At 42.8% G+C, this 21,458-nt stretch overlaps 2 protein-coding genes across 2 annotated transcripts in view; both read right to left on the reverse strand.

The window, feature by feature from the left end:
• Positions 1-11,775, reverse strand: part of LOC125086194 (zinc transporter 10-like) — a 37,992-nt gene extending 26,217 nt beyond the window's left edge. The window contains exon 1 of the mRNA XM_047705387.1: positions 11,299-11,775. Coding sequence (XP_047561343.1) covers positions 11,299-11,746 — 448 coding nt within the window. The 5' untranslated portion in view covers positions 11,747-11,775. The remainder of the gene's footprint in view (positions 1-11,298) is intronic.
• Positions 11,776-19,719: 7,944 nt separating this feature from the next.
• Positions 19,720-21,458, reverse strand: part of EPRS1 (glutamyl-prolyl-tRNA synthetase 1) — a 67,272-nt gene continuing 65,533 nt past the window's right edge. Inside the window, exons 31-32 of the mRNA XM_047703891.1 lie at positions 20,178-20,242; positions 19,720-20,083 (exon numbers count right to left, since the gene is read on the reverse strand). Coding sequence (XP_047559847.1) covers positions 19,933-20,083; positions 20,178-20,242 — 216 coding nt within the window. The 3' untranslated portion in view covers positions 19,720-19,932. The remainder of the gene's footprint in view (positions 20,084-20,177; positions 20,243-21,458) is intronic.

Raw genomic sequence — 21,458 nt, forward strand, 5'->3', positions numbered from 1 at the left:
TCCAGAGCTATTTGAGAGGAGAAGCCTAGGAAGATTAGCATAGAATATTTAAAGCATTGTTAGATGGGCTTCAAATCAAAACAGTTATTGTGGATGTAGGGTTTGCCTGTGTCCTATGGGCACAGGTCCAGAAACGGACACTTAGGACTCCAGGACTGGCTCAGGGAGAATGAGACACACTGAAGGGGACTGAGGCAAGAATATGATAGCTTGAGTCCAGGCCTGCTTTAAATGTTTTATTTAAGTGGAAAATGCTTTTCACATGAGGTGATCCAACTCTAAGAGGTGAGAGTTGACAAGATTTGTTTGGACAACAGTTACTTTTGGCAGATCCTGAAAACACTGACTTCACTTTTCTCACGGTGATAAAAAAAAAAAATCCATGTGGGAAAGACAAATGTCCGACCCAAAAAACAATGACAAAGTGGAAAGAAAAAAGTCCAACAAAAAATGCCAGCCTCGTGCGTGTTAGAGAAGGAAAGGGAACAATTTTTAGAACTTGATTAAAACATTAAATCATCGACAACTCCACTGAGTGTTTCTGAGAAAAGAACACAAAGGAAGCAAAACACTAGAAGCGCCTCCCAAACTTCAGAACAAGAGATTCAGCAGGATGATATACTCCCCCCAAACCCCAAGGCCTGAAACATGCCAAAGCTGTGGAAAGCCGGGTGTCTGTGGGAGCATAAAGTAGGATCAGGAACAACGGGAGCCCCCGAACACAGTCAAAATGGCTTCAACTCAGACATCTGCTAAGCCCGACACTCAGCCTGAATCAAATGTGGAGTGCGGGAGACGCTTCTGCGGAGAGCGGGATTCCCGGGCCTAAGTGGTTCTGACACTAAGGGCAGGGGCAGCTGTCCTTGAGGTACAGGACTGAATAAAGCCCACCCACAGGAGAGTGACTGTCAACAGAGCCAGGAACAGGAGCTCAAGATGGAAATGGAACTTAAAATGTTCTTTCCTTCCTTCCTCCTTTTTTCCTCCCTCCTTCCCTCCTTCTCCTTTTTCTTCTATCTTCCCTCCTTCCTTCCTCCCTCCTCCCTTCCGCTTCTTCCTTTCTCTCTCTCTTATACACACACACACTCACACACATGCACACACATGCACTGATTGGGGAAGAAAAATGCCACAAATAAAATATGGAGCCAAGGACGTTGTTGCTGCAAATTCCTAAACTCTGTGAGCAGGCAGCAATATTTTAAATGTCACCCTTTGGGAAAGGACGCGGTGTGTTTACCGGATGTGGAAAACTTGGTACATAATTAACCTCTTGTTACCACTGGAGCTAAGGGTGCAGATCCAGGCCCTGGCCAGTCTGGGTCCATCTTGCTGGCATTACAGAGGCAGAAAACCAGAGGACGCCCTCTGTCTGCAGTCCTGTCCCCTTACAGCGTTGACTCTGTTAGTCCTGGCAAGTGGTGATGAGGGCCTGGCTTATTCTAAGTGCTGAGTTTTTTGTTTTTGTTTTTTTGGTTTGTTCTTTTGAATTTTATTTTTATTTTAAGGAGAGAGAGAGAGAGAGAGAGAGAGTGTGCATGCGTAGGGGAGGGGCAGAGGGAGAGAGACAATCTAAGACTCCCCGCTGTGTGTGGAGCCCGACTCGACCCTCAGATCATGACCTGAGCTGAAATCAAGAGTCAGACACTTAACCATGACTGAGCCGCCCAGGCTATCCTAGGTGCTGAGCTCTGAGAACCTAAGACTATCTATATTAAGGGCTCTAGCTCTGGGATACAATTATATGGTTCTGTCGCAGTTTTTGAACTCTTCAAAAAGTGTGACAGGAAATTAAGAAAACACTCAGGGACCAAAAATGAAGTGAAAGTCAAAAGCCAACAAGATGAGTTGAAACCAGGATCTGACTGAGGGCTATCTTTCCAATAAAGACAAATGTTCCAGTCTTGGATTTTAATAGCCATATAGACATGGACGGCATAAAGGACAAAACTTAGATCCATACAAAGGGGAGCGTTGGATCAGAGATCCCCTCAAAGAGAAATCCCTTGGTGAAAGTTTGAAGTGAAATGAAGCCATCAAACAAACACTCACTGCCACAAAGAAGACAGCAAAGAAAATGCATGTTTCAGCCTTGGTTATGGGTGAAGAGGAAAAACTCTCCCACAGGAAGCTGAAACTATACTATGGCCTTCATGTGGAAATACTGTCCAAATGTATGTTACTTATGTTGTAATAATAAGAGAAACAAAAACAACAGCTTTCGAGCAAAGAATTTTTTATGTGCTCACAAGCTGGTCATACCCTTAGGGACCTGACAGAAATAAATGCATATCTTGTGTGGAAGTATGTACTTAAATATTCCTCAAGAGAAATTTCCATTGAACTTTCCATTGAACATGAGTAAGTTCATGCTAAAAAATCATGAAACACATAAAACAGGAGAAAGGAAGCCACTTAAGAGAAGCAGCAAAAATAATTAAACAGCAGGGGCACCTGGGTGGCTCAGTGAGTTGAGTGTCTGACTCTTCACTTCAGTTCAGGTCATGATCTCCGGGTCGTGAGACTGAGCCCCTAGTCAGGCTCTGTGCTCACGCTGGAGTTTGCTTGAGGTTCTCTCTCCCCCTCTCCCTTTGTCCCTCTACCCTTTGCTCTCTCTCTCTCTCTCTCTAAAATAAATAAATCTTTAAAAAAATTTTTAGGGCGCCTGGGTGGCTCAGTGGGTTAAGCTGCTGCCTTCGGCTCGGGTCATGATCTCAGGGTCCTGGGATCGAGTCCCGCATCAGGCTCTCTGCTCAGCAGGGAGCCTGCTTCCCTCTCTCTCTCTCTCTCTCTCTCTGCCTGCCTCTCTGGCTACTTGTGATCTCTCTCTGTCAAATAAATAAATAAAATCTTTTAAAAAAATAAATAAAAATAAAAAATAAAAAAAATTTAAAGATAATAAACAGCAAGATCAGACGTGTAAAAGTTGCTGATGTTGAAACCACAACGCTAGGATATAAACTAAGTGTATTTAATATATAGGAATAAAGGAAAGTATGGACAGTGTGAGTGAAGATCAAAGCAACATAACTGAAAAATAGCTAATATTAAGAACTCAGTAGAAGGTGCCCCTGCTCCTCCTAGCCAGAATGTTATCAGTGAAGGCCCAACGGGGAGCCTGACCTCTCACACCTCCCGGGTGCCAACAGAGGCCAAGTGGGAAATGTGGACTTCTAATCCCATCTTACAATGACAAGTAGCACCCCTTCCCCCAGCACAGTGTCAGAGAAGGCCTGCTCAAACAGAAAATGTAAATAAGATCCACGGTCTCCTATAACCCCAAATGTCCAGGACTCAACCGAAAATATTTTGTTATATCAAAAACCAGGGAAACCAGGGAAATCTCTGCTTGAATGAAAAATAATGCCAATGCTTGGGTGACACAGATGTTAAGAGGCACTGACAGGATTTTAAAGTAGTTTTCATAAAAATACTCCAACAAGCAATTACAAATATACTTGAAATAAATGAAAAAATAGAGTCTCAACAAACAGAGAAGAACGAAATGGAGATTTTAAAACTGAAAAATACAATAAACAAACAAAAAAACCTCAGTTGATGGGCTTAACAGCAGAGTGGAAAAGACAAAGGAAAAAATCCACAAACCTGAAGACAGGATAATAGAAAGTATCCTATCTGAACAACAGAGAGAAAAAGGAGGGGGTTGTTGAACAAGAGCTTCTGGGTCAGACTGGGAAAATGGTGCGCCCAGTGAGGGCATGGAAGCTTGTCATGCATTCCTCCTACCTTGCCCAGGTATTTCTTCTATTTGGTTGTCCCTAAGTTGTATCCTTTATAATGAATGGGTAATTGACCAAGAAAACAAAAGACAAAGCACAACGACTCCAGTTCATTTGCATCTACTGAAAAGTATGGTCGCTGGCTCGATGAAAACGTGAGATCAAAGTTTGATGACACTGGTGTGAGGGCCAACGGCTCAAAGAGGTAACGCCAGGCTCTAACAGCTCAGATGAGGGGCTCTCTGTGAAGAGCCGCTACACCACAGAGATGTGAGAAGTACTAAGAAAAAGAAACACTTCAAAAAGAAGAAGCTGAAAGCCACTCAGAAAACTAAAAAAGCAAAGAAACTGAATGTTTCCAAAGCAAGTTAAGGATTAAAATTCTACTGGCTCCTAAAAAAAGGATGAGCAGGGTCTTAGGGACGAGTGTGACTGTAACAACTATAAATAGGGGAAGATACGGGAGCGTGGGTAGCTCAGTTGGTTAAGCTCAGGTGATGATCTCAGGGTCGTGAGATCAAGCCCTGTGTTGGGGTCTGTGCTGGGAGTGGAGCCTGTTTAAGATTCTCTCGATTCTCTCTTTCCCTCTCCCTCCGCCTCTCCTCCCTCCTCTAAAAATAATAATAATAAGTAAATGGGGGAAGATAATGGGACATAAAGGGAGGTAAGGCTTCTACACTTCAAACTGGTAAAATACTGACACCAGTACTGACACACTCTGGTAGATTAGTATGTGAAGTGCAATGATTAGAGCAACCACTCACAGAGATATGCCAAGATATACTCAAAAACTAAAGAAAATGGGACCATCAAAACTGAAACCTAAAAGATGTTCAAGGAAGACAGGAAAAGGAAAACAGAGAAATAAAAACAGAAGGAACAAACAGAAAATAAAAATGAAATGGTTAAGCCCTAACTCCATAATTGCATTGAATGTAGATGGTATAAATATAACAATATAACAAATATAATTAAAAGGCATACAATTGGCAGAATGGCTTTAAAACATCTGACTATATCCAAGCCATGGAATACTTCTCAGCAATATGAGGAAACCAACTACTGACACACACAACAACTTGGCTGATCTTAAGGGCATTATACCAAAAGAAAAAAGCCAATTTCAAAGGTCATATATGTATGATTCTATTTTTACATAACATTTTTGAAATTATAATAATGATGGAAACAGATGAGTGGCTTCAAGTTCATAGAGATAGGGAGTGAGGGGAGGGACGATGGGTATGATTATAAAAACATGGCAGGAGGGATAGCTTTGTGGTGAGGTAATAGTTCTGTATCTTGATTTTGGTGGGGATTACACAAATGTACACATGTGGCAAAATGGCAGAGAACTACACACGCCCATTGCAGCAGTATCAGTTTCTGAAAAAGTGAAGGCAAATCTGAAGATCTCCCCACACTACCTAGAGCGCAACACAGAACAACATAAAGTGGAAAAGATGAAAAATGGTGTACAAAATATGGAGGACCGAACGAGAAGATCTGATATTATCTAACTGGTGTTATGGGAGGCGAAACTAGAAGGAACAGGAGAGAGGCAAAGCTAGAAGAAACGGTATCTGAAAATCTTCTGGAATTTATAAAAGATACAAATGCTTAGATTTCAGAAGCACAATGATTCTCAGGTGGGATAAATAAAAAGAAATTCATGTAAGGAAATACTGTAGCAAAACTGAAGAGAACCAAAGATAAAGAGATTTTTTTTTTAAGATTTTAAGATTTTTTTTAAGATTTTAAGATTTTAAGATTTTTTTAAAGATTTTTAAGATTTTTTTAAGATTTAAGATTTTAAGATTTTTTTAAGATTTTTTAAGATTTTTTTAAGATTTAAGATTTTAAGATTTTTTTAAGATTTTTCTTTAAGATTTAAGATTTTAAGATTAAGATAAATCTTAAAAAAAGTATGTATGGGGAAAGAGTATGTGTGGGGATGGGGGAGGGCCAGAGGAGAAGTGGACTCCATGCTCAGCAGGGAGCTGGACACCCAACCGACTGAGCCACCCAAGCACCCCTCCAAAGACAAAGAGATCTTTGAAAGGTGGAGCACATCGAAGTCTTGGTGTCCAACTTATCCAACTTGGATGTCCTGAAGAACGACATCCATTCCAGTGGAAAACAATTCAGGCTAAAACTACTGGCTCCATCAGGCAGAGATGACACTCCAACTGAGATGGGGCTCCAAGTGAACGAGATTGGGGGTTCTGTGGTTTCATTGTGCTGCGCCTTTGGGCCGTCCTTCAAATTAATAATGAGAGGCTTTGATTTCTCTGGATGGGAACTCATCAGGTCAAACATATCTACTTTGGATTTTGATTTTTCTCTCCTAATTTGATATGGTGAAGGGATTCACATTTAAATTGGGGGCATTTTTATACTGCTCACATTGAATTATTAAAATATCTTGATGCTATCATTTCATGTCAGCACGTAATTTCTAGTGAGCAATACTGACCACCCATGGGTCCTCGGGGTCGATATCACTGATACACTTATTGTTCTCCTCCATTTCAGTTGCTAGGGGTTTTTAAATTGCCGAGCACTGGTTCCAAGAAGAATGTTGAAAGGAAACAGTGGTTGGCACTGGGAGCCCAAGCCTTCAGAAAGTGGGCACCCCTGTCCTGGTAACTTCTCCCAGTCCTTCAAGGAGAGCTAGGAGTGAATACATGAAGCAGCACAGGGTAAAGGGGCGATCTCCATTCTTCTTGTCTCGTGGGTCCATGAGGGGCCCATCAGGGTGGCCGATGTCTGACCCCCTTCATTCCCACTCCAACTTTCAGGTAAGAAGTCACTCCTGGAGTGGAAAGGTCTTCTCTCACTGGTGGGTTTAGGTGAAGGAATGGAAGAAGCCTGGCTCAGCGCCTCCGGAGCTTTGCCCTTCCAACGGCCTGCCCTCAGAGAACGCACACTGTCTCTGTTTTGGGGTCCACCTCTGCTCCCCCAGTTGTTGAGCTCTGCTTGTAAGAGGAAGGGTAAGTTTACTGCTGGGCCTATTGTGACATTCAAGGTACATTCTCCAGACGAGCTTTTATCAAGATCTAGACTTCTCTTTTTATTGCTGTCTATCTTTGATCCCTTAGTTCTCCCTTAGCTCTAGACTCAAGGTGGAAGTTGTTTATTGGTCCCATAATGTCCCAACAATGTCCTCAGTTGACTTTAGGCATCAGCTATCAAGCTGGTTGTTGGTTCCATTCCATTTGGTCCTACAAAATCTCAAGGCAGTTTCTTCATGTAAAGAATTCTACAGAAAACAGGCGGCTCATCCTGACAGTGTCTCCTTCAACCTGACTTCTCTGTGGCTCTCCTCTAAGGAACCAACCTTGAGTTTTCATCGGCCAGAGTTAAGGATCATCTTTGTCCTATGGCCTATTGGGCTGAAGTATTTTTAGTGTTGTCTCAGCAGATAAAGAACAAGAACACAGGGACATTGGGATGGCTCAGTCGGTTCAGCCTCTGCCTTTTTTCAGGGTCCTGGGATCCAGCCCCGTATCAGGCTCCTTGCTCAGCAGAAGCCTGCCTCCCCCTCTGCCTGCTGCTCCCCCTGCTTGTGCTCTCTCTGACAAATAAATAAATAAATAAATAAATAAATAAATAAATATCTTTAAAAAAAAAAAGAACAAGAGCGCAGATATACTTTATTAAAAATTACTTCCTTCAAAATCCTCTCAACACCTTAGACGTAGACAATAAATATCAGGACATGGACTTTGGAAGATAATTTCTAAGAAAATAGACTCAAAAACACTTCAAGTAAATTTAAAGGAAAAATAATTTAAAGGAAATATAATTTAAAAAAGTAATTTAAAGGAAAAATAAAAATAATTAATTATTTAATTAATTAAAAAGCGGCTATTTCCAATATAAATTTGCCATGTATATATTATATACATGGCAAGCCTAATGTAGCCCAGACAGAGCTGCACAAAATTGCTTCTGGTTTAAAATAAAGGCCAGTGTACAGGGGAGCCTGGGTGGCTCAGTCTGTTGAGCATCTGCCTTCAGCTGAGGTCATGATCCCAGGACCCCGGGATGGATGGAGCCCCACATCCAGCTCCCTGCTCAGCAGGGAATCTACCTCTTCTTCCCTTCACCCTGCTTGTGCCTCTTTCTCTCTCTCTCTCAAATAAGTAAATAAAATCTTAAAAAAAAAAAAGCCAGTATACATAAAGGTATCTATCTGTTCAAGTGTCAGGTAAGGGCATAGAGAGTTGTATTCATTTTATTCTAAAGAAAACTCAATCCTGAGAAATAATAAAAAATAAAATCCAGACCTAAAAGACAAAGTGAAAGTCAAGGAAAATTAAGTAAACAAAGAGTAGGAAGAAATGTAAACAAAGCACCGTTAGTCCCTAAGTCTAGAGAAAGAAAATCCTTGGTGTCCTCTATCTCCAGGGTTCCGAATCCACATGTCGTTTTAATCCCCCACCGCTTCTGCAAATACACATGTAGCCATCCACACTTCAAACCTTCCCTCTTGTTTGTTTTTTCTTTCATGCTTGAGATTTTTACTTTTCTCATTTTGCCTTTTACTTTAGCCAAAACCACCTGCCTCCCCTATCACTTTTCACGTCAAGGATGGACTCACGCCGGCAAAGGACTGACCCAGAGCTTCAAGGTTTCTTCATCTCAGCCAAATCTTCTACACGTTCCTTTTTTCCCAGAGCTTTTTTGGTTTTCCTCTGTTTGTCTGTTTGTTTGTTTAATTTCTGGCTCCATCTGTCTGATCCTCCAACTTCTCTCAGTCCATGAATCTCAGGGATGTTTTAAGTCTTAGCTGTACAGACAATCTAGTCTGTTCATATTTAATTTAAAGTGAGTGGTCTTATTTTTTACTTTCCTATAATGTCAAACAACAGATGTAACTGGTGTCAATTCCCACCTCAGACAGATCAAGCAGAACGAGTTAAAGATCCACGGAACTGGGAGACACTGAAGACTTGCTAACTAAGTAAACACTCTCTCTGGCCACAGATCCCACAGAAACGGTCGTGGATTATCTTGGCTTTGATCACTAACCCAGGAAGTACCACAGAGCTACAAGTCAGGGCTCTAGACATACAGAAATTCTTTATCCAAATAAATTAGGATATAATTATCTGTTAGGTCAAATCTTCTAAAGTCAAGAGTCATTTTCTTTCATATTGTACACTTCCTGGTATAAATTAATATGTATGGACTAATCACATTTCTTCTTGAAATGAAAGATAATTAAAATTGGGTTAATGTCAGTGTATGAGATTCATCCAAAAGTTTGCTTTAAACTTATTAAGGTGATGGGAAAGATATCAAAATGTATGTTTTAGAAAAAGTGCTAAATACCTAACTCAAGATATAATGTCAAGAAGCGAAATAGCTATGCTAAAATCACTTGGAGGGCTTAAACAGTCTGAAACTAATAATAGAATAATGCAATACGAAAAGCTACCAAAATAAAGTGAACATAGAACATGATTCTTAAAACATCAGCTGTAGGGGTGCCTGGGTGGCTCAGTCGGTTAAGCATCTGCCTTTGGCTCAGGTCATGATCCCAGGTTCCTGGGATTGAGCCCCGCATCGGGCTCTTTGCTCACCGGGGAGCCTGCTTCCTCCTCTCTCTCTGCCTGCCTCTCTGTCTACTTGTGATCTCTCTCTCTGTCGAATAAATAAATAAAATATTTTTTAAAAATAAATAAATAAATAAATAAAATTACAGTTGTCTATCAATTTTCACACTGGTCACAGAGTCACATCCTTTGCCTAAACAGCCTTTGCTATATGCAGATCTATATCACGTCTGAAACAATATGGCAAGTTCAGTGATGGCAACAGTTCCACGGCCAATACGAATCATTTGCTTGAAATCCACTTCCTTGCCTTAAAGTCATACCTAGCACTAAGAAATAAATATTAATATGTGAATTTTATAATCTGGAATCTCAAGTAATAATTTCTACCAAATGATTGATGGAAACAAAGTTTAGGGTCCCAAGTTAACTCATTATTGTCTTTTTTTTTAAGATTTTATTTATTTATTTGACAGAGAGAGAGAGAGAGATCACAAGCAAGCAGAGAGGCAGGCAGAGAGAGAGGGGGAAACAGGCTCCCCACTGAGCAGAGAGCCCGATGCGGGGCTTGATCCCAGGACCCCAGGATCATGACCTGGGCCGAAGGCAGAGGCTTTAACCCACTGAGCCACCCACGCGCCCCTCTCATTATTGTCTTTTAAAAGATGAGGCTTTAGTTGATTCATTAAATTGAATACAGATATAGGTTCTAGTTTCTTTGTTCCCTTTCATAGTTAATACATACTATAGGTGATCTATATCCTATTCTACCAATAGGAAATTTAGACAGAGATTGGATCAAGGACTGGACCCAGCTGACACAATTTACACTGGTAGCAAAGACAGGAGGAACACAATGAAAAACGCAAACTTAGAACTAAGGCTCCCGGGCTTCGTAGTAGAACACCCCGACTAGTGAGATGAAACTGATTAGCATCAAATAAGGAATACGCTGAACTTTCTTAGAATCCAGATGAGCAATTAGAATTCAATGCTACTGGATTATTACATAATTCAAAGTCCTGCCTTTTGGTGTTTTAAAAAACGAGAGTTACTCTTTACCAAGTGCCTCAAGGGCTGAACACGTAGGATCTCCCTTAGTCCTTCCTACCTCTGCATTACCTGTGGGCAGCCAGGCTAGGTGGGCTAACGCTAATGCTGCCCTCTGGTAGAGAACCGTGATTTGAACCTGGTCTGTTCATGTGATGGGGCTGGAAATCCCTCTCTCTTCTGCAAGAAGATTTTTATGTATATTTAATTCCTATTGTGGCAATAAAGAAACATGTTTCCATCTCCTACTTTATTATGAATGTATTGCATTAGATGTATTGTTCTCTTCCAAGATTCAACTCCCTCTTTGACAGATGACCCAGTACATTTGATACCCACCGTAAGTCCCATTTAAAGGTTCACATGACAATAGTTTTCCTTTTTCTCAAATAGGTTGGATGCATATAATCAATAAATACAAATATTTCCATCTAAAAAAAAGTAAGTACTCGATCATCTCCTTTATTTTTTCTGTTTTACATAAATTCTTCCAGTATCCATTCCTAAGAATTGATCAGCCTAGCCAGTTGTTTTCTAGCTGCTTGTTTGACAATTTCCTTGATACCTGCCGGCTAGGTAGTCTAGTATTTTTTGAACAAATCTTACGGGAACACTAAAATATTATTTTTAAATTCAAACACAGCCACGTTGCATCTGGCCCCGATAAAATGAGGCTATTTTCAGTGCCCCGTCTGCTTCCTTTCAAACGGCTCCCTTCGTGCCCTGCTCGGTCCCTTTACTCCCTCTCCACTTCTCTGAACACCTTCCACTCCTAGTGACTAAAAATTAAAGAAGGACCCCCCCCACCACCACCACCATACACACACTCCCACCACGGCTCACAAGGAACCTGGGACTGCAGGCAATTCCCTTGAGGAAGATCTTCGGGAAAGTCAGGGACACGAGCAGGACCGAATCTGCTAGGACAGCTGAGGACGGCTTACCTGTCTCGATGTCCCCCGGGGGCCCGTGTGCCGAGCAGTAGCAGCAGTCCAAGATGACATAGTTGAGGACGTTGAAGAACAGCCCGACGATTCCAGCACTGAGAACCAGCAGCGGCTCCTCCGTCTTCTGGGGACTAATAAACCTTTTGACAGCTTCCAGCAGGATGCCGAGCATCAGGGCCACGGCGAAGACGGAGTTGCCAAACGCTCCCACCACGTCCGCCCGCAGGAGGCCGAACGTGCTCTTCCTGTGCCGCTGTACGCTGCTGGCCCTCACGCCGAACACAGCGATGACCATGGACACCAAGTGGGAGAGGACGGCGAAGGCATCGGAGGCCAAGGAGAGGGAGTTGCCGATGTGGGCGATCACGAGCTCCGCCACAAAGAGCAGGACGCTCACCGCGCACATGAAGATCAATCGGAAGCTCCTGCCCGAGTATCGCCCCATGGCGCGGGGCTCCTCCAGGGCTCCTCCGAGGCTCCTCGCCCTCTCCCGGGAAGGCTGAGCTACAGGTTTAGCTGTTAGGACTCCTGGATAAGTCTCCCCTTCAGCCTTTCAGCACCTGTCATATTTGGAAATCACCTTTTATAGGCTGCTATAAAGCTATAAAACAGTTTAAAGGGCAATTAACCAAGAGATGTCACGTGAGCTGGCACTCAGGGAGATGGAAGACACCGGCTTCAGATGCAGACTTGAGGGGGTTTTGTTTGTTCGTTTGTTTGTTGTGTGCTTCGTTACAAAAGCCAAGGGTCTCTGTGTCTTTGAACCACGCAGAAGTCCATCCGTGGGGTCGGCCTTTCCCATCTTGTGTGCGGTAACTACTCAGGTGAGACGAGCCATTGGACGTGACCGTCATGTCTTGTCTGGGTGAATATTTTGAATTCGGTTAAGTGCATGGAACAGGGAACATGTCTAGGAGTCACTAATCCACAGGTCAGAGCGATGATAAGTAAAAGCTAAAGATGAAGCTCCAGTGATTTTTCTACCACCGTGTCTGTTATTTGGAACAAACGAGCACCCGACATCCAAACATTCTCCATAAAGAAGGTGAGAAAAACATTCCTCGTGTTCAGAAAAGATGAAGTGCCTTTAAGCTGAAGGCGCTACAGACATAACCCCATTGGTTTCAGGAAGAAAGCCGAATTATAATAAGTTGATTCAGCTGAGGCAAGGAAATTTTTTTGTTTTTAATCTTATCACCTGTCACTTATAAACCATAAAGATTGACCAGGTCCCGAATATGTAAAACAGCAGCGGCCTCTATTGTTTTGAGCAGATTGCCTGCAGTCAACCCTTCACAGAAATATAGACCGAAACGACTACACCCAATCTCTTCTGAATTTAAAGTGTGTGATGGTTCATTTTAGGTGTCAAGTTGACTGGGCGGCCAGGTGCTCAAGACATTTGGTCAGACATCATTCTGAGTGCTGCTGTGAGGGTGTCTTTTGGAGGAGACTGGTGCTTGAGTCCGTAGACCAGGTACGGCAGGCTGCCCTCCTTGATGTGGTTGAGCCTCACCTCTCCGCCGAAGGCCTGAACAGAACAAAATGGCTGACCCTCCTGCGAGGATGAGAGAATTCCTCCTGCTGACTGACTGATGGCCTGAATTCAAGTTAGGGCACTGGCTTTCTCCTGCCTTCAGGCTTAAACCGAAACATCAGTTCTTCCTGGGTTGTCACGCTGTGGTCTTTCTACACCATTGAGGCCCCCGGTTCTCCGGCTGGCTGAGTCCCTGCAGATCTTGGGACTTGTCAGCCTTCGTCATGGCATGAGCCAATTCCTTACGATAAAGCTCTCTATTTGTACAGACACCCTATTGGTTTTATTCATCTAGAGAACAGAACCTTGACTAGTATACTGACTTTGACTAAAACCTGACAACTTCCATGCGGCCTTTATAATTTTCTCAGCAGCTCAGAAATGATCTGCAACAAACGCTAAGTTCCTACATGTCAGACACGGTCTTAGACTCTGGGGAGATGGCGGTGAATAAAACCGAGCAAAGTCTCTGCCCTTGTGAAGCTTACTTACACTCTAATGGGGGAGAGAGACAATTAACAAATTAGTCACGAAATGTATGGACTGTCCAATGGTAGTAAGAATTATGGACACAAATGAAGCAGAGAGAGGGGGTACAGTGCTGACATAGGTGTTGGGGTGTTATTTTAAAGAAAGTAGTCAAGGGGTGCTTGGGTGGTTCAGTGGGTTAAGCCTCTGCCTTCGGCTCAGGTCATGATCTTAGGGTCCTGGGATCAAGCCCTGCATTGGGCTCTCTGCTCAGCAGGGAGCCTGCTTACCCTCCCCCTATGCCTGCCTCTCTGCCTACTTGTGATCTCTCTCTCTCTGTTAAATAAATAAATAAAATCTTAAAAAATAAACAAGTAAATAAAGTAGTCAATTGACTGAGGTGTTCTTGAGTACAGATCTGAAGGAGGTAAGAAAATGAGCCATGGAGACACCTGAAAGAAGTTTCTGGGCAGAGGAAGCAGTGAGCATGGGAAGTTCAAGGAGCATCAAAGGAGCTCAGTGTGGTTGCAGAGCAGTGACTGAGGAAGAGAAGCAGGTTATCAGGTCTGAGAGGAGATGGTGGGAGGGGGATGATCATGTGGGGTCCTGAGCCAGGAGAGGAATAGAATGACAAGCTCTAATTTAGATCTTAAAAGACTCTTTGACTCCTGTGTTGAGACTACAAGAGAGCAGGGGCACCATCTGGAGGCGATTGCACTGATCTAAACAAAGGCTGGTGACTTAGAGCAGGCGGGAAGAGGGAGCATCCAGACAGAACCTGCTGCGTAACGCACGGGGCTTCGGCAGGAAATGTGAGGACACTCTGCTAGGCTAAATAAGGGCACAAGAAGACAAGTACTACATATGATTCCACTTACATGAGCTACTAATCTAGTCAAATTCATAGAAGCAGAAAGACTGGTAGTTTGGGAGGGGACAGTGTTCAAAAATGAGTATAGTTTCAATGTGGCAAGATGAAAACGTTCTGTTAATTGGTTACCCCAAAATGCGAATATCCTTAATACTGAAGCATATACTTAAAAACAGTTAGTGTGATAAATTTTGTCATTGATAAATGACAAGTTAAAGATTTTTCTTCATTATTAAGAATTTCAAGACGGGGGCCTGGGTGGCTCAGGCGGCTAAGACTCTGACTCTTGATGTCAGCTCAGGTCATGATCTCAGGATTGTGAGACGGAACCCTGCCTCAGTGCTGCGCTCAGTGCAGAGTCGGCTTCTCCATCTCCTGTTCCTCCCCCCATGCTCTCTCTCTAAAATAAATAACATCTTAAAAAAAAAAAGAGTTTCAAGACAGCAACCACAGAGCATTCAACCAAGTACACGGCCCTGTGTGGCTATACGGGTGCACAGCCCGCCATGAGTATATCCAGAATTTGCTTTGAGGTTAGAATCAATAGCATTTGCTGGGCAACTGGATGGGAGATATGAAACAGAGCAGTCAAGGTGACATTAGGCACCGGACCTGATGTTGCAACTGAGATGAAGGTAAGACAAAGATGAGAGCTGTAGGGCCAGGGTGGGAGCAAGGAGTAGAAGTGACCTTGTTTGGTGTATCTATTAGACAGCCAGGTTGATTGAGTTTGGAGTTCACGGGTGATGGATAGGCTGGGAATATATGAACTTGAATGCTGACAAGAAACTGCAGGAGGCCACCAAGGAAACTTGAGAGGATTGGAAGGAGAAGAAAATACAAAGAGATGAGAGAAAAGGACCAGAGAGAGAGAGAAGGGAAACCAGGAGGCTGAGGAAGAATGTGTTTCAAAGAGGGGGTAGTGGGGAATCGGCCGGTCAAATATGGAGAGCAAGCAAAAGGAATGGAAAAGATGGCTCAACTTGCCACTATTGGAGGCCACTGGTAACCTTAGCAAGAGGGCAAATGAAGTGGGTTCAAGAGAATGGACGAGAGGAGTAGCAGCGGGCAAGTAGACAAAAGCTTCAAGGCTAAAGGGATATAGAATCAAGAAAGGGTTATTTTTAAAAATACTTTATTTATTTGAGAGAGAGAGAGAGAGAGTGAGCACACGGTGGGGCAGCGGGGTAGGGAGAAAGAATCTGAAACAGACTCCACACTGAGGACAGAGCCTGACATGGGCCTTGATCTCATGACCCTGAGATCATGACCCCGAGATCATGACCCGAGCTGAAACCAAGACTGAACACTTAGCCAACTGAGCCACCCAGGGAGTGCCAAAATTTGGTTCTGGTAACATACCTAAGATATATTTTGAAATAGCCCTATTACGTGAAACTTAATTAATAAAACATTTTTTGTTCATATTTTTAAATACTTTAAATCACTTCAGTACTATTGACATTCCAAACTCTTAAATCTTCCAGTGAAGTTGATCAAAGACTCTGGTTTCACGTCCCCTACTGAGCCACAGAAACGCGTCTGTATCTGTAATTTTAAGCCTGGTGGTGTGGCAAAACAGGGTTTTCCAGCTATTGTCATCACTAGGCAGGATAGCGGTCAGCACGCTGCTGTCGGCCGGGATCACCTCCCTGGGGCTTTGCCTCCTTCTAACAAGGCTCAGCCCCAGCTCATCGCTCCCCTCCCTGTCCACTCAGTTGCCTAGTTCTGCAGCTAAAACAGACAACATCAAGGAGGTAAAGCCAAGAGGAGGAAAAATCATGTTGACTCACTACTATGTGCTCTGGTACTTTGCACAGAGCAGGCACTCAAATTTGTTAAATAAATGGCTAGCATTTTCTAGACAAAGTGAAAGTGATAAGGGAATGGCCAAAAAGATAGGTTTGAAAAGAACAGAGTAGTGGCAGCTGCCTCCCCAGACTTCTGACACTGACAACCCCTAAAAACCAGAGTTTTGTGACAGATGACTTAGTATCTACAGACACAGTCAGATAGAAAGTCAGGTGCTACGTGCAGACTCTCCAGCCGAAATGCCTTCTCTCTGCTTGTTCTGCGGAGTGTTCTGCCGCTCATAGCTTCTGCAGCAGAGGGCCGGATGCGTTGCCGTTACTAATTCTAATATAAGGCTTCCTAGGATTTATCTGCATAATTAGGAACTATTTTCAACAGTCACAGGTGAACCTAGAAATAGCTTACAGGCAACCTACACCATGTGTCCCAGGGACCAGAGCCGGCAGTAAGTATCCCTTGACCTGTGTGTTTTCTTTTTGCTGCAACAAACACGAGGTTCACAATCACTTCTGTGACCATTGGTCATATATCCAGTTAATGGCCGTCATCTGCAGGTAAAATACTGATCATTTCTTAAAGGATGTCTTTTGGATTCAGTTTCTGCACCCTCTTGAAAAGCAACACCACTCTTAAGATGTCTGAGAAGGTTCTGGTATTTTAGCTGGACCTCAATTTAAGAAAGAAAGCAATTTATCACAAACAGATTTGGGGTGAAGGATTCCTTCCTTAACATAATTACTTACTAGAGAGTTCCTTTAATTGGTGAATACCTTTAAAAATTAACAAGTCAGGAAACAACAGATGTTGGCAAGGATGTGGAGAAAGGGGAACCCTCCTACACTGTTGGTGGGAATGCAAGCTGGTATAGCCACTCTGGAAAACAGTACGGAAGTTCCTCAAAAAGTTAAAAATAGAGCTACCCTACAACCCAGCAATTGCATTACTGGGTATTTACCCCAAAGATACAGATGTAGTGAAAAGAAGGGGCACATGAACCCCAATGTTCATAGCAGCAATGTCCATAATAGCTGAACTCTGGAAGGAGCCAAGATGCCCTTTAACACATGAATGGATAGAGAAGATGTGGGTCATACACACAATGGACTATTACTCAGCCATCAGAAAGAATGAATACCATTTGCACCCACATGGATGGAACTGGAGGGTACTATGCTGAGTGAAATAAGTCAAGCAGAGAAAGTCAATTATCCTATGGTTTCACTCATATGTGGAACATAAGGAATAGCATGGAGGACATTAGGGGAAGGAAGAGAAACCTGAAGGGGGCAGAAATCAGAGAGGGAGACAAACCATGAGAGACTATGGACTCCAGGAAACAAACTGAGGGTTTCAGAGGGGAGGGGGGGCTGGGGGATGGGGTTGCCGGGTGATGGGTATTAAGGACACATGTTGTAATGAGCCCTGGATGTTATACCCAACTAACGAGTCACTGAAAACTACACCAAAAATTAATGATGTACTGTATAGTGGCTAACTTAACATAATAAAAATAAAAAAAAAAATTTTAAATTACATAACCTTAAAAAAAATAGTGAATACCTTTAAAGCAGCAAACTCCAAGCTTTTCTGTGACTAGTTCTACTCATCTGAAACTTCCAAAAACAGTCTGGGGATTTGTCTTTGCACCAGTGATTGCCAACTCTTCCAAAATGGACAGGGGCTATGGACAAAATGTGGTTATTAGTCTCTGATCTACTTTTCAGCCTTTTGTCATGGACCCACTGAAAAAACCTTGTCCTTTAGAGCATGTATGATCACAGAAAAAAAAATAAATAAAATAGAAGCTAAAGTAACTATTGTTAATTAAAGCTAAAATTAGGAGGGACTGGACTCTGCATTGTCCTGACAACACTAGGTATTATTTAGTTAGTATGTGCTAGGCATTGTTCTAAGTCCTTTATAAGGGAGAGTAACTACGATACAGGTATTAGACTTCTCTCCATTTTACAACTGAATAAGCACTTTACACAGCTACTAAGGGTGGAAAGACAAGATAGAACATTCTGAACTGCCACAGTTCATTAAGATATCGAGTCCAGTACAGAAATGTGGCTCATGTATTTATCCCTTTAAGTTAGGTATACGAATATATACACTGAAAACATCAGTCTTGACGGCATGCTGTATTTTATCTGCTTTGACAATTTCCTAACCATTTAAGAACAGTTTTGTTGTGTTCTCACACACAGCATAATCTTTCATGGTTTTGCATATGCTGTTGCCTCTGCCTGGAATGTCCTTCCTCTTCTATTTATTAAAATTCCACTGGTCTTTGAAGCTGGACTCTAAATTCCAAGTCATTTCTGAAGCTTTTCCCCTTATTGGTATGTATTTATCACTACCAAGTGGGAAAGCGCTGTTAGGACAGGGCCCCAAATAAAGAGACTTAGCCAATAGACTAGGAATTAGTAAAAGGCATTCCAGGCAAAGGGACACACACAGAGTTGGGAAATGGTACATGGGAAATTGCACAAGAAACCCCAAATGGTTAGGTTGCAAAGGACTTTGCTGGATTGGTTGAAGAGGAGACTGGACAGGTAGGCTAAACCAGACTAGGCTAAAGGGTTCATATTTTCTCCCATTAATGATGGTGAGCCAAGAAAAGATTTTAAGGGGAAGATGAACATCTTAATACATAGTACATGAAGGAAAAAAAACCTATGAAAATGTGGGGACTGCTTCAGATGAATCTCTGGAGGCCATTATAGTAACTGACATCAGAGGCAGTCAAGTCATCTGTAAATTGGGAGACCCAGGACCCGTCAGCAGTAAGGGCGGGATGTCATGCTAGGCCATGAAGACAGTAGACCGTGTGCTGGAGGGGCTGACTAGCACGGCTCTCGGGTTCTGGTTTAGGTTACCGGTATATTTTGCTCATGCTAATCCTTCAGGCAGGAAGTACTGTAGGAAGACCAGGTCTGGGAGTGGGCAGTGAAATGTGGGCTTGGGGACTGAGGACCTGATACTCTGATGGAACGCTCGAGAGACCCGACTACGCAGCTGGAATGGAGGTCTAGAGGTGAAAATGTTGGATGCTCATCCCATTCGTGTTCTCTGAATCCAGCGGATTAGACAAGAAGAGCACCAAGTACTGAAGCTTGGGCTCGGGATGTCTGTGAAGGAAGCCGAGGAGGAATGCTGGTGAAAGACCCATAACTAAGAGAAAGAACCAGAAAGCAGGAGGGCGAGTCAGAGGAGTAATTTTAGTAAAAAGAGAAATGTTTTATAGCAACAGAAATGCAGCAGAGTGCCACGGTAAGACACGACACTCAGAAGTTAGCTTTGGTCAGAAGAGGCAGCAGTATATCAGGGAAATGGTGGTAGTGTGGGGGGCAGAGGTGGGGCGGGGGGTTGCTCCCTCCTTCAGAAATCATGACTTTTGTTTTTTAAGACCCCACAGTAACTAGTAGTAACGAGAGGGAGCGAGCTCCTCAAGGGAAAGTTGGGGGTTGTTTTGGCTTTTTGTCTATTTGTGGCTTTGTTTTTTAAACAGAGAGATCAAGGACCATTTTAGATTTGGCAGGAGTGAAGAAAGGGAAGTACTTCAACATACAGGAAACCGGATAGCTGCACGTTCAAAGTCTGAACCATGAGGGATGCTCAGACCAAGGGCAGTTACCTCAGGGTCCAGTTTTCTTCAGCTCTCTGTGAGAATGTCCCGTAGCACATGCTTCAGATATCCAGAAACAAATGAATACGTAAGACAGTATCAGTTCATGGTATTTATTACTGGGGTTCTTTACTGAAAAGTCTTCTTTCCCACCGTTAATTTAGGCATAAGAATAAGGTGTTTGTGTCTCATGTGACCTCCTATTTGAACTTTTATTTAAAAAAATCATAAAACTGTCTACATCTGGGAAGATATTAATATCAATTTTTTAAAAAGTGAGGTGGGTTGGAGATAGCAGTTTTGTTTCATCCCTTAGTAACTACGACCAAACAAGGTATAGTACTTGGCAGGGTTCCTGCCACAGATGCATTTCGCTCCCGGCTGCAGCTCACAGAGTGGTTGGAAGGGGATGCAAAGGCTTTTAGCTCCCATGGATGGAGCACCAGGTTCAAGATCTTGATCCCTGCAATTAAAAACAGGTAAGAATTCAACTTATTTATGCTGTATATTCCCATTCGTTGTTACTGTCACAAGTTCGGTCTGTTAACCATATTTACCTAGCAGTGGTCTTTTTGATCCAGTCTTCACAGTCAATTTCCCCACAGAACGGAATCTGAGCAATCTAACAGAAAAGGAAAAATATTCAGGATTTTTAACTCCTGTTCTATAAAAGGAACACCTGAATGGTCTATTAAACTGACAAGCAAAAAGGACAGGTCTCCCAGCCTTTTTCAGGCCCCAGGACCTTCAAGGAACACTGCTCAGAGCTGCAAGTTGTTCTTCCTGGATCCCAAACCCACATACCAGAAGACATCAAGACAAAACAAAAACATCTTTGTAGTATACTTCAGTGTCCAAACACACTAGCTACAACACAGTGCCTGAAGAGAAGGAAGGAAGAGTAAGTAGTCTGAGTCCAGACTCTAGCTGTGCCTCCCCCTCATTTCAAATCTGACCACCACCTGCTCTGCCTAGGTAAACGGTTATGAGGAGGACAGAGAGGAGACGACAAATAGTAACAGTGACGACAAATAGTAACAGTTTACAGTTGATTTTTTACAGTTGTTAACAATAACCATTAACAAAAGGTCAGCCTCACTTTACGCCACACTGTTATAGGTAAGTGAATCATTTTTAAAGTCCACACAGTGTGTGAAAGTCAAATATCATTTTGTATTAGAAAAAACCACTTCTCAAATTTTCTTTCATGGGCCATATACAATAACGGGCAAAATCAAGATAGCTGGGACTTTACCTCAATTTTGAAATTCACTGCCTGTTTGAAAATCCCTAGTTTCAAGTTTTCTTTTGTAAAATGTGTGTTGGACAAGACAAGAATTAAGATTTCTTTCAGTTGTAAATCCTAAACTTTCATATCATGTCTACTTCAAAATGAGATTTGGATGCAATAACAATTATGTTAATAGTCCTACAGAAAACTCCTGGAAATCAAGGTTAGCAGTGGGGAGATCAAAAGCGTGGATAACGTGGATAATCCCACCCATGCGTTAGAAATGCCAGTTTAGGGGCGCCTGGGTGGCTCAGTGGGTTAAGCCGCTGCCTTCGGCTCAGGTCATGATCCCAGGTCCTGGGTTCGAGCCCCACATCGGGCTTTCTGCTCAGCAGGGAGCCTGCTTCCTCCTCTCTCTCTGCCTGCCTCTCTGCTTACTTGTGATTTCTCTCTGTCAAATAAATAAATAAAATCTTTAAAAAAAAAAAATGCCAGTTTAAAAACAGTTAAGAGGCTATCCAGCTTCCTCATCAACTTCTGATCAATCATTCCGGGCCACACATTCCGTATTCAAACTGAGACCCTCCTGCAAACACTAAGGCACTCA

Source organism: Lutra lutra, chromosome 15 (assembly GCF_902655055.1).
Source record: "Lutra lutra chromosome 15, mLutLut1.2, whole genome shotgun sequence".
In the NCBI taxonomy this organism is placed as follows: Eukaryota; Metazoa; Chordata; class Mammalia; order Carnivora; family Mustelidae; genus Lutra; species Lutra lutra.